We start from the raw sequence: 13,815 nt of genomic DNA on the forward strand, positions 1-13,815 counted from the left end.
AGCCATTTGGAGAGGTGCATGATTAGTTAGATAATACATTTTTATTTCTGCAGTAAAATTAATCATTCTCTTTATGGAGAGATTGGGGTCTTTGAAGATTCCAAAGGAAGATTTCAAAGAAGATTCCAAATTAAATTTAGAAAAGTGACTAAAATGTTTTGTTGCTTTGATCATATTTTGACCACTAAAGATTCATTTCCATCCATCCATTATCTGTAACCGCTTATCCGATTTAGGGTCGCGGGGGGGGCCAGAGCCTACCTGGAATCACCGGGTGCAAGGCGGGAATACACCCTGGAGGGGACGCCAGTCCTTCACAGGGCAACACAGACACACACACATTCACTCACACACTCACACCTACGGACACTTTCGAGTCGCCAATCCACCTGCAACGTGTGTTTTTGGACTGTGGGAGGACCCCACAGCACCCGGAAGAAACCCACGCGGACACAGGGAGAACACACCAACTCCTCACAGACAGTCACCCGGAGCGGGAATCGAACCCACAACCTCCAGGTCCCTGGAGCTGTGTGACTGCGACACACTACCTGCTGCGCCACCGTGCCGCCCTAAAGATTCATTTCCATATCTTTAAAAATTCTGAAGGATGTTCAGTAACATTATTTCATAAAATTGTCTCTAGTTTATTCACCGTCTCAAGATTTTTGCCATATCGCCCACCCCTATGATCATTAATATCATACTATCATAAGTCTGATAGAGTTGTCACTGTCATTTCATTACATATGCGTTATGAACATACAGTTATACCAAGTTATGCCAAACTTGATGATTTGTTGATGTTCTAAGTTTAAAAAAAACGCACATTTAAAATTACAAATATAAACTAAATATAAACATGTACATTACAAATATAACTATGTAAACTACAAATAAACATGTGAATTACAAATATAACTTAAGCCAAAGTTATCGCATAAGTATGATTTATGTCTTACATCGCTTAAATTAAGGGGGACAAACAAAAAAATAAAAAGACTTATTTTGACTGAGCAAAACTTTAGTATAACACCAAGGATGTTCCAACATTTATATACAATTTACATTTTACATACATAGACTGAGATTAGCTTAGGTGTCTGTTTGGATGACAATTAATGACACAAACATGACAACAAAAAAAAAAGTAATTGTAATGTAAGTAAAAGTAATGTTTAACATTTTATTTATCATTTTATTATTTTCTGTTTTAAATGAACCATCACACATAAAACAGAGAAAACTAAATTCACATCAAGTTCTTATGAATTTATTATCAACTCATTTGCTTTCAAATTCACATTACATCACACATCATGTCACACATGTATCTAAATAGAGGCTCAATGTGTGGTAATTCACATCATTTTATGATTCCAGGGGCTTTGCGTTTATATAAATCATCGAGTTTCATCTTAAATGTTTTCTTCAGATAAGCCTTTGCATTAGAAACTTATTTTGACATCAAATTCTTGAGCTATCAATTATAGATTATACATAAAATTCCACCTATGATTTAAGTTCTGTGCATTAACATGTTTTATAAATAAGCCCCACGTTTTCATGAATTGTCTTTGTCTAATATAGGTAACACAGACCTGCTGGCTTTAGAGGTTTCTCCTGGAGTTCTGCTGAGGGTCACGACAGTGACTGGTGATAAGCTGTTCTCTGAAGCAGCTCAGGCTCTAGACCCTGTTGGCACAGCTGGACACCTTGTCTCCATTGTGGTGGCTGATGGGATTTCCAACGCCCCCACAGCTCTGCTGGCCAATCATATGGAGAGTTCACTGGCCACAGCAGTGGCTCAAGAAGGTAGTGTATATCCACCCTGTATATGTAAATTCAGAGACGGTAGCTCATTTGTTGCTGCACAGTGGTCAATGGACAATGCCCACAGGACACTGTTGGCTGGAAATTTTTAGTTGGTGGACTATTCTCAGTCCAGCAGTGACAATGAGGTGTTTAGAAACTCCAGCAACACTGCTGTGTCTGATCCATTTTACCAGCACAACACACACTAACACACCATCACCACGTCAGGGTCTCTGCATCATTGAGAATTATCCACCACCCAAATCATACATGCTCTGTAGTGGTTAGGGTGTTCATTGTGCCCGTATGAGTGGATCAGACACAGCAGTAAAGCTGAAGTTTTGAAACTCCTCTGTGTAACTGCTGGACTGAGAGTAGTCCACCAGCCAGTAATATACACTTTTCAAATGAGGAGGTTTTAATCTTTTGAAGAACTCAGGTGGAGTGACAGATGGACTACAGTGTGTAATTGTACAACTACAAAGTGCACATATACATTCAGTGGAGTACATAAAAACGTACATTTTATTTTGACAGGTTTGTGTCCTTTGTTACATTTGTTAATTCTGCCAAAAATATTCAGAATCTGCAATTTCAACAGAATTTTCTACTTGAATGTGCTTTTTGTAATCATATGTGAATATGATTTTTTGCTTATTTTTGTTAACACCAATGAGTTGTAAGAGCTGGTACTGAGTGTGTTTCTGGGTTCTTGTCCTCAGATTTCGCCTGTGATGAAAATGGTTCTTTCAGCACCGTAGCCAAGTTCGTGCTTGAGTGTATAACTCGCATGCCTACAAGAATCTGTAAAGATCTGCTACAGCAGGTGAGAAGGTTGTCCATGTTCAGAGGCATTATGAGATTTTAACAAGGTTGTTTCTGTCAGTTTGAATGGCAGGAATTGTCATTGTGCCTCTGGTTATTTGTGAAACTCATCAATTCCCCTGGGTACAAATGTTGTTCATGATACATGCTTAGTTGTAACAGTATAAAGAAAAGTGAAACACATAAGCAGGTGGGTGGCTGAGTTTTCAGGGCGGGTAAAAAAAACAACAGAAGAAACAGTAACTAGGTGGTTGGCATGACAACCTTGCCAAGTGTCAGTTAGCGGGTCTCGTTGTTGGCAGGGTCAGAAGATCAGTGTCCTGTCAGGCCATTAGCCAGCTGCCTGGGGTGCTGCTTTTCCACACTCATTATAGAACTCCCATAGCTGCACTAAGACTCAGATTAGAGGCTGAGACTTTGCTTTCTTTCTGTGATGGCTGATTAATTTGATGGAAGATTCCTGACTCGTGTACCACTCCATTACATTTTGATACACTCTATATGGATTTTTGAATTTATGTTTTTATTATTTGTGTATTATTATTATTGTCCTTCAGCATCAGATCTTGTTGTTCTGTGAGGGCTTTACACTAGGTTTTGGAGCATGTCTGTGAAGAATTCAGCCTCTATAAGGTTAGTTAAGTCAGGAACTTGCAGAAGCTTCTGGATCACAAACACAGATGGAGCTCCATAACCCCAAGAATGCTGTTTCACTGTTCCACGACTTAAGCTCATGTGCTGCTTTTCCAGAATACCTCATTTATTTTCATCCACATTTAAGGAGATTATATAAGCTTTGTGTACATAATTATGTCTGCAATTTTTGAACATGGCAGTAGCTGACTTTTTTTGTAAGCATTGCCTATAAAGCTTTGGACATACAAGCTGCTTTCCAAAGTGTAGACTGCAGCCTCCAAAGGATGGGATCTCAGTAGAATAGCTCTTAGATAGATTAGAAGTCCCAAAGGAGCTGATAAGTCTCAAATGCAATGCAAATTTTGTTTTCCTCACAGAAATGAAGATCTAAAATTAAGATAAATATGTGCTATATTTTCCACTGTAATGTATCTGCACAGTGAATTGTGTGTATGCGAAGGGTACGTTGAGACTATTAGAAGGATTCTTCATATTGAAGCCGAGTTCAGTTAAGCGAGAGCTGAGAGATTCAGTCTCCTAAGGCTGCAGCCTAGGCATTGAAACACAGCTGGTGTGTATTTAACTGCAAAATAATTACCTTCCTTTCACTTGATCGTGAAGGTGTTTCTGGAGCCTATCTCTAAAGTGCTTGGCCAGGCCAAGTCTAAAACCATCCTCCTTGATGCAGCCAAGTCTGAGACGAGGTTCCTCAACAAGCTCCATCAGATGGGCATTTTGCTGGGCATCACTGAGTGGGTGAGGGACTTCCATTCCAAGCTCGTCTTACCAGCTCCACCTGAAGTTCCCTCAAACACAGTCAAGGTATGGAACCCCCCCACCCCACCCCCATTGTCCTTACACTAATATACATGCTTTAGGGCAGGGCAGTATATCAATTTACTAGAGTACTGGCCTCAATATTAATATTACAGGAAAGTCAATCTATTATGATATTATACCCATGTTAAACTATTATACTATGGTTTAAATGCTGAAATCAAATATAAAATTAGAGAATAATCATTTAAAGATTTTGAAATGTAAACATTTCACTGTCAATAATATGAAACTAATTTGCCTAAGCCATGAAATAATAAATGGTCAATGGATGAATACTGAATTGTACTTTGATGTTATTTTACATTTTTCTATATTATTACTTTATTATTATAATTCAAATGTGATGCTAGTCATTCACAATTTCTGAATGCAAGAAAATTTGAAATTTTAATTAGGCTCTGGGGCGGCACAGTGGCACAGCAGGTAATGTCGCAGTCACACAGCTCCAGGGACCTGGAGGTTGTGGGTTCAAGTCGTACTCTGTGTGACTGTCTGTGAGGAATTTCGTGTGGTTTCCCTGTGTCCGTGTGGGTTTCCTCCGGGTGCTCCGGTTTCCTCCCACGTTCCACAAACACACGTTGGTAGATGGATTGGCGACTCAAAGTGTCCATAGGTTTGAGCGAATGTAAGTGTGTATCACCCTGCAAAGGACTGGCACCCCTTCCGGGGTGTGTTCCTGCCTTTCGCCCAGTGATTCTGGGTAGGCTCCGGACCAACTGCAACCCTGAACTGGATAAGCGGTTACAGACAATGAATGAATAAATAATTAGGCTCTATAACATCAAGAATATAATAATAAAATGCCTCATATTTTATCAGTGGTGTTTGATTTTCCCAAACTAATTTTTTTTTGTCAATTAAATACCTTCTAATATTTTTTTCCTGTGATTATACAATCTTTGTGAGCACTACTGAACTTTAAAGCTGATTTCACTTAAAAGAAGTGATTATGCAAGTTTCTCCTCATTCATTTTAAAGTTTATATTTTCTGCAGAGTGCAGTAGCTGACTCTCTGAGTGACATGTCATCAGTGTTGAGTCTGGCTGATAGTGAGGATTTATTGGAAGAGTCTGTGCTCGATACTGTGTCCAGTTCTGGCTGCTCCAGCCCAGCTAAAGCTTCTCAGCAAGGTGAGTTTTTTTAACTAAATCTGCTTTAATGCTTAGAGGTCAGAGTTTAACATGTGATCCCTGTACATCCAGTTATTAATGACAGTGCCAGGAACGACAGCCATGACGATAACAGTGATGGCGACTATGATGAAGATCTGTTTGAGTTGGCATCTGAGCTGAATGGGGAGGGCAGTATAAGCGCTGAGTGTAAAGAGGCGAATGGAGAAGATGAAGAGTCTCCTGATGAGCCAGAAGAAGCTGAAACTAGCGAGCGCTTCAGTCAGAGGAGGGCAATCGTCGAGGATATCAGGTTAACAACCCCTCTCACAGTTTCGCTGTTTTAACTCCCATTGTCAAGAGCATTTACCTTCAGGTATACTCCAGACTGGAAGTATGTACTAATCAACAATCTCATGAACTCTCCCTCCATCCCTCCCCTTACACACTTCCTAAAATAATGCACATATTCAAATATAATATACAGGGGTTGGACAATGAAACTGAAACACCTGTCATTTTAGTGTGGGAGGTTTCATGGCTAAATTGGACCAGCCTGGTGGCCAAGCTTCATTAATTGCATATTGCACCAGTAAGACCATGTGCATCCAATGTTTTAAATATTGTATCCTGAAGGCGGTGCTGTGTATCAGGATGATACACACAGCACGACTGGTGAAAGATTGGTTTGATGAACATGAAAGTGAAGTTGAACATCTCCCATGGCCTGCACAGTCACCAGATCTAAATATTATTCAGCCACTTTGGGGTGTTTTGGAGGAGCAAGTCAGGAAATGTTTTCCTCCACCAGCATCACGTAGTGACCTGGCCACTATCCTGCAAGAAGAATGGCTTAAAATCCCTCTGACCACTGTGCAGGACTTGTATATGTCATTCCCAAGACGAATTGACGCTGTATTGGCCGCAAAAGGAGGTCCTACACCATACTAATAAATTATTGTGGTCTAAAACCAGGTGTTTCAGTTTCATTGTCCAACCCCTGTACCTCAAGTATCACACACCAGATCATGTTTCTCCCCCTGTTAAAACAGCCCTTTTCCAAATGGCTTTTTATTTATTTTTTTTAAAGAGGAATGAGCCCACTGTGAGAACCTACAAGTGAAGAGCGAGGAGCGAAAGCTCTGTTTCTTAGTCACTTCCGTTTCATCTTCATTCTTGTTTTTCCTCCCTATTTAATCACTACACTTATTTCTCATTTTGTTTGTTGAGCTCTGTTTATCCTCGTGTTTGCCTTCTTGCATAAACGTGGATCCAGCGCTGTTCCTGAGACTGGGAGTCTCACTGAGGACTATCTAAAGTTAAGACTATGTAAAGACTCATATTACTCCATGTTTTCACAATAATGCAGACCACAAAGGACTGACTGGGTTGGTAGGCCCTCCAGTTTTTAATTACTGAAAATAGAGGCAGGTCAGAAAACCATCCATTATACGAATTATTAAATGCTTTCAGTCCTGTAAAGTTTGAACCATACATTTCAGAATAGAAAAAAGAAAACCTTTGCTTATTTTTTACTTCATTACATTTTTGCATTGTCAATATTACATATTTTCAGTGCAATTCTGAATGATTTTCTTCTACTGATATCCAATTTACATTGTGATTACATTTCATATACATTTCATATTTTTTGAACAGTTTGAAGACATTTCATTTTATCGAAATTATTTTAATTCATCCTATTATATTTCCCCCCTTCTTTTACTTTGAAATACAAATGTTATCATTTCTTATTTACCATTGGCTTTTTCAAGAGAATCCCTCCTTTTGTTTCACTGGCTGAGTAATAATTAATGTAAATGGACATGTAAATGTTATTGTTATATTAACTATTGATTAATTAATGTGGAGTCTGTAATTTTTTTTTATTTCTGCTGTTCTGTCCTGAGCAGAAAGAGTGAGTTTGGTATTGGAGTGGAGCTGAATGAAGAGGGTCGAAATCTGATGAATAAGCACCAGGCCAGACTGGGCCGCAGTCTGGAGCGTCTCTCCACTGAACTCTACAGCAAAGACACACACTTTGTGCTGGAGCTCATTCAGGTCACTCTCTGCTAGAACAGACACATTAGTTATTTATAGATCCAGTTGTTGTCAATGTGTGAGGAGACATAGCCCTTCCATGCCCCATCACTTAATGCCCTCTGTTGTGTTGTACCCACAAAGGAAGTAATGCCAAATGTAACGTAGATCATGTGTATCTTTTTTAAATATGTAAACAATCAGTTATAATGATGCACTAAAAGAATTATTGCTTAAGTTGTATTTCTTGATTTGTTTGCTTATTGTATGTTATTTTTATGTTTATTTATTCATTGATTTATTCAGATTATTACAGTACAATACAGACTACAGTCAAGGCCACAAAATCCAAAATTCTTGACAACAGACAACAGTCATCCAAGGCAATCAGATCTGCAGTTTTGAAGCTGCGGCAATTCTTATTTACTTCCACATTATTTATTGAGTTCCACATTAAATTGGACAGAAGTTATATTACGGTGCCACAGGCAACATAGGCAAATGGTGAAAAGGAAGCTGAAGTTTCTCTTGAACATTTAAATTTTGAATTAACCAATGACTTGTTTTTTCAGCCAATTAGAGTTATGTCTATAATTATTTGTGTCTGTGTGCAGAATGCTGATGATAACAACTACCTGCAGGATGACAAGGAGCAGCCTGCTCTGGCTTTTGTGGTTCAGAGAGACTGCATCACCATCCTGAACAATGAGAGTGGCTTCCAGGAGACGAATGTACGTGCCATCTGTGATGTGGGCAAGAGCACCAAAGGAAAACACACCTGTGGCTACATAGGTAAGCTGTCATAGGCAAAGGGTTTAAATAGACAATGCCATTTTGACTCATCCCATTAGCTTTGTATGTAGTGTTCCACCACTCCACAGCCCAATGGCAGGGGGCTTTATAACCCTCCAGCTCACACACAGCATCGGGCATTGTGACCTTACATATATTATTATATAAAGCTAAGGAAACATTCAGAAATCACAGAACTGGTAAGCTTTATTTATATTATACAGTAGCTCAGACAAAATTGATTTTATGTCTTAAAAGTATTGATTCCAACATTTGAACAGTAGGATATGCTTCTTAGAAAAGGCATGCTGTTCTAATAGGTACTAGATATCTTAGAACCTACCAATGTTTTTCACTAATGTGACTCTACTGAGTTTTTTCTTTTCCTGTTCTCAACACAGGACAGAAAGGTATTGGCTTTAAATCGGTTTTCAAAGTCACAGATTGTCCTGAGATCCACTCCAGTGATTTCCACATCCGATTCGACAAGACCAGTGGCCCCATGGGATACATTCTCCCTCATTGGGTAGAGGAAGAGAGACTGCTGCAATGTGTTGCCAAGGAGATCGCAGAGAAGAGGTAAAGTGTACTGTAAGATCTTTCCGTCTGAAAACTGCATACTGAAGTGGATTTGTATAAAAATCTGAGACCACATTTTATTTATTTGAAGTAAATAGGCTACTCAAAATTGTCCATAGGTGTGTGTGTGTGTGTGAGAGAGAGAGAATTTGTGAGTGTGTGTCGCCCTGCGATGGACTGGCGTCCCCTCCAGGGTCTGTTCCTGCCTTGCGCCCAGTGAATCTGGGTAGGCTCAGGACCCACCGCATCCTTGAAATAGCTGCCTGGGAGAATGTTAGCATCACTTTGAATTGAGACGTAATGTAGATGAAAGTTTTGGCAACAGATATTGTTGCTACTACACTTTTGTAACATTTAATATTAGAAGAATGCCCTTAATGTGGCAACAGTGTGCACAAAATAATGGACAGTTGCCAAATACTGATGGTATTTATTTATTATTAGCCAGCAGCCACACCCTATGGAGAGAGATTAGTCTCAAAATACTTTACAATGTTAACAAATACTATGTAAATGTTAAACCACAAATTAAACACAAGTCACAAATATGTTTCACTATTCACAAATGAATACATCCCAGTCTGTGTCTCACGGTCTGCAAATTGTACAAATACAGTTAAATACAGTAATTGTTTTTGGTTTTCATAGATAGGTTTTCAAGTTTATGAAAATATACATTTGTTTAAATTTACATTGCATTTGTAAAGTCGAAGTCTCAAATTTAAAATGTAATTGTAAAGTGTAGAATCTCCATTTCTGCACCAAGTTTTTCATGACATGTATTTGTTAATTTCCTCTTGCGGGTTTTTGAGTTTTGAGACTTTTGCATTTCACCGGATCAAAATACAAATGCAGTATGGCAGTCATACAGCTACAGGGACCTGGAGGTTGTGGACTCACTCCAGGGTGCATTCCTAGGCTCCGGACCCACCACGACCCTGAACTGGATAAGTGGTTACAGATGATGAATGAATGAATGAATGAATGAAAATACAAATGCGGCCTAATCCACAAATGTGGCCAGCAGGCGAAAGAGCAACTGCTAGGTGGCACTGTTGTTTTCCCAGTGTTTCAGGACTGACATGGTGCTCTCAGGGCCGTAGCAAAACAAACCCCTGTAGGCGGGACTGTGATTCCATTGGCTCCCACAGTAAACGATGGACAGCTAGCTTTGGCTGCGGATTGGTTAAATAAAAGTGATGACCAATGAGAAGCATATTGTCTGTTTAAGAGCTGTGGCTGAGGGAGAGCATCTCTCTGTCTGAAACAAATCACCTGTTTTAACAATTCAATCTCAAAAACACGGAACACAACGCCTCCCGTATCAGTCCAATACGCATCACAGCTTTTAGTGTCCAAATACGTATTTTGCTTGAGAACCCTAGTCTGCAGCGACGTTAGGGATGTTCCACTAGACATTAACGTTGTTAAATTTAGGACACCTTTAAAAGCATTCCACAGTGATTACTCCTGTAATATGTAAAATGAAGCCGAATTCAGTGGCTTGGGTTGCTTTGTGATTTACTTCCACATATATTTGGATCATTTGCAGACCGTGAGGCACAGATAGGGATGTATTCGTTTCTGAATAGTGAAACATCTTTGTGACTTGTGTTTAAGTTGTGGATTAACATTTACGCATGTGTAAAGTATTTTGAGACTAAGCTCTCTCCACAATAGTCTTTGAACATCACAACATGCTAATCCACTGAAGCTAAGTAGGTTTGGACCTTGCCTGTAGTTGGATAGGAGACATCCATAGTGAAGCTTTGGGGCATTGGGGCAAACTCCCTAGGGGGTGCTCTCCCTCTGGTCCCTGTGGATCTCACTGCAGAGAGTAAGAGGCAGTAACTCAGTGTCTCTAAAGCCCCTTTCACACGTGCAGCGTACAACATAAGATTGTTATGTGTTTTTCATAGCAAAAATTCTCATGTGCTTTAGGCATGAGGCAGTGCATGCACGAGAAACTCTATAACAAGGCAGCGTTCACACATTCTCTCACTCAGATTTTACTCAGGGTCTTTGCTAGGTAAATCCATATAAAGTCTGGGACAAATGTTGTGGGTGTTTGCATTCACAGCATGTGTGAAAAGGACTGTATATAGGAGTATATGTAGCATGTGTCCATTAGTATTTCAGCGCACTTTTTTAAACAGGAAAATATATATACTTTTACATGATTAATACACAAGTGTGATTATCATTTGACAGAAAATTATTTGGGGTGTGTGATGAATAAAATGTAAATTCATTATCTGTAACCGCTTATCCAGTTCAGGGCATCTTGTATGTAATTCTTTTTTTGTGTGGATATTGAATAAATAAAGTGTGGCCTATGAATTGCACAGTACTGTAGATGCACTTTGTAAGTTCAAAGTTACTGGAGCTTTGTTTTCTGGTATAGGTTGCTCTTTATCATGTTAGATTTAGTCTTTTTCGTAACCCTTTTATTTTTCCTATAGCTGGACGACAAAAATCTTTCTGCCTCTGCGATCAGAGAGCTGTCAAACAAAAAACTTGTTCCATGATGTGCATCCTTCACTCCTCCTCTTCCTCCACCGCTTGCGTTCCATCACCATCTATAACGAGGTGAGCATGGTTCATTTAAGGTTCCCACCTACATCTGCCAGCAATACAGGATTATCTTTTGAGGGTGGTTGCTTTACTGCCATGTTGTATGAACTGTTCACACTAATAATAAAAAAAATCTCATAGATTTCATAATTACAAAAAAAAACCATACATATATTAATGATTTATTACAATTAGACTTAAAGCTAATAGGTGAGGATTTCCAAGTGAGACTGCTTGGTGCAGTTTTATACTTTATGGTGTTTTATTTGTTTTGGAAGATTATTGTTTAAGTTGCAGTGCCACAGGTTTCCTCTTTAAAGCATCTGATGTTCTTTCTATATATTACATATGCACTTGACACTGTTATTTACTGGTCTGACCCTCCCTTAATAGAAGCTGTTTTAACATCAGAATGCTTATGATATTTCATTGTATGTTTCTGTAACAAGCCTTTATTTTAAAACAGTAATTCTGACCTATGAAATGTTCTCACAATGCAAAGAGATCCTGTTGTTTTTTAAGTGGTGTAGAAAAAAGTTCAGAGGTTTCAACATGACTGTGATATAATGTATGTATTGCAAATATTTGATGTGTGTTCATCAGGTTGAGAAGCGCCTGGTGTCGATGACCCGAAGAGATCTGAGTCACAACATCCTAGAAGTGGACCACACGGGTGGTGTAGAGCGCTGGCTGGTGGTGAAGAAAATTCTTTATCCCAAGAAGGTAACACACAAACAGATCTTTGCTTACTGCCACCATTTATTTATTTATTCTTAAGTAATAGCACCATGTCTGAACTGTGTTTGGGTTTTGTTTTTGCTGAGTTTTCCTGTCCCACTTTCCCTCTTCCTTAATTGGCTTTTATTGAGGCTTTTGAAAAGTGCATTTTTTCAATCTGCTGTCTTTACTGCTGCTGTCGTATATTGTGTAAGTGTTTCACAGCTCGTACCCCAGGGACACAAACACATTTATTCTGCTTCTTCTCATCTCATTCAAACGCCATGCGAGCGAGCTTAACAAGGAGAACTGAGTTCATTTCCATTGCCTGGAGAACTTTATTGATGTTCACAGACAGGCAGGGTACCTGCTGTTGTTGGATGCCTTGATGCAGTCGGTTTCCCTATTCTCTCTCTGTAATCCTTCTCTGTGCTTTATCACTTTTCCTTCCCCCCCCTGTTAGGAATGCAGGTGGTGGGAAAGGCTATGAACTCTCACTCAAACCTAGTATGATTTTAGAACTCATACATTGTTGGGACTTTGCTGGCTTTTCTTAGCCTTCTGCAAAGGTCTCAGTCTAAGCTGAATGATGTTTCTTTGTATGCTTACAGATTAAAGAGGATGTGGAATCTACAGAACTTGCCCTTGCTTTCCAGCTCAGCGATGGCTCTGGCTGTGATTTGAAGGTACAGCCTCAGAAGCAACCCGTCTTTGCCTTCCTGCCTCTGCGAAGCTTTGGCTTCCGCTTCATTGTCCAAGGTTCGATTCCAGTTCATACACTCTGAGAGTATATAGTGTCATTGTAGTCATCTAATTTCCGTGTCATATTCAGATAAGATTTAACCACATTCAGTTTACACTAGAATTGCCACTGATCCAGTAAAGGCATTGGTACTGAGCAAATATTGGTGAGAAATGCAGGATCCTTTTGACAATATTAACCATAATACTGAGCACACCACGTCTAAGAATGGGCCAGCGTAATATTTTTGTAATTGATCATTGTTGTAAATCAGAAGAAAATAATTTGTTTTGCTTGAAAATCTCTGTCACTTACCTTTTTCCTGCAGGAGATTTTGACATTCCTTCTTCCAGGGAAGATGTTGATAGAGACAGTTCGTGGAATCAGTGGCTTCGCTCTGAGATCCCTCAGCTCTTTCTGCAGGCTATGGACGTCTTCAGTGTAAGCAAAATTAGAGTGGTGTATTATGCTGATGGAAATAACATTGTATATGATTGTGGCAGAGTTTCACTGTGTATTCTTGCATATTAGATTCCAAACAGTATTTAGATTCCTCAAGCTCTTGGATGATTTATGGCAATCAGCTTAGTTTCTAGACAAGGGAACTACCAAAAATTTTTGAATTGATTCTAGATGTGGCAGTTGCACTAATATGCTGAAACATGATCAGTATAAAACCATAATTAATTTTGGTAGAGTATGAAAACTATGACTTGTAAAAAAAAAAAAGAAGTATGAATCTGAATGTATATTGTAAGTATTTTCTGATACATTTATATACATTTATATTTATATTATAGATTATACTAAAGCATGTCTGTGATTGTTACAGAAACACCCAGATTTCACTGGGCTGCGAGGGCTCTGCCACTTCCTGCAGTTTATTCCTCAGTCCAGCGAAATCTTGGACTTTTTCAATCCTGTGGCTAATCAGATCATCCAGTTATTGAAGGGTAAAGCCTTCCTGCCAGCCAAGGAAGACAGCGGTGCGTCCACTTCACGCAGACTCTCTGCTACTCTTTAAAGTTTAAATATATGTGTTTTTAGCAATTCTTTGGCTATATACAGAGCTGGGGACTTATGTTGCGCAAACAATAACTTCAGTCTAACATCAGGCTGAGTATTTATTTGTAATTATCTGGTTAA

The 13,815-nt window shown here is 39.2% G+C and overlaps 1 protein-coding gene across 3 annotated transcripts in view; it reads left to right on the plus strand.

The window, feature by feature from the left end:
• The window catches only part of wu:fj29h11 (uncharacterized), a 76,271-nt gene that overhangs the window by 28,330 nt on the left and 34,126 nt on the right, over positions 1–13,815 (plus strand). For all 3 annotated transcript variants that reach the window (XM_066664333.1, XM_066664334.1, XM_066664336.1), the window contains 13 exons: positions 1,591–1,815; positions 2,538–2,641; positions 3,898–4,098; positions 5,111–5,246; positions 5,319–5,538; positions 7,139–7,286; positions 7,880–8,057; positions 8,459–8,636; positions 11,099–11,225; positions 11,814–11,933; positions 12,539–12,686; positions 12,998–13,110; positions 13,502–13,655. In XM_066664333.1, the coding sequence (XP_066520430.1) occupies positions 1,591–1,815; positions 2,538–2,641; positions 3,898–4,098; positions 5,111–5,246; positions 5,319–5,538; positions 7,139–7,286; positions 7,880–8,057; positions 8,459–8,636; positions 11,099–11,225; positions 11,814–11,933; positions 12,539–12,686; positions 12,998–13,110; positions 13,502–13,655 (2,052 nt within the window). The remainder of the gene's footprint in view (positions 1–1,590; positions 1,816–2,537; positions 2,642–3,897; positions 4,099–5,110; positions 5,247–5,318; positions 5,539–7,138; positions 7,287–7,879; positions 8,058–8,458; positions 8,637–11,098; positions 11,226–11,813; positions 11,934–12,538; positions 12,687–12,997; positions 13,111–13,501; positions 13,656–13,815) is intronic.

The sequence above is a fragment of the Hoplias malabaricus genome, chromosome 3, assembly GCF_029633855.1.
Source record: "Hoplias malabaricus isolate fHopMal1 chromosome 3, fHopMal1.hap1, whole genome shotgun sequence".
Lineage (NCBI taxonomy): Eukaryota > Metazoa > Chordata > Actinopteri > Characiformes > Erythrinidae > Hoplias > Hoplias malabaricus.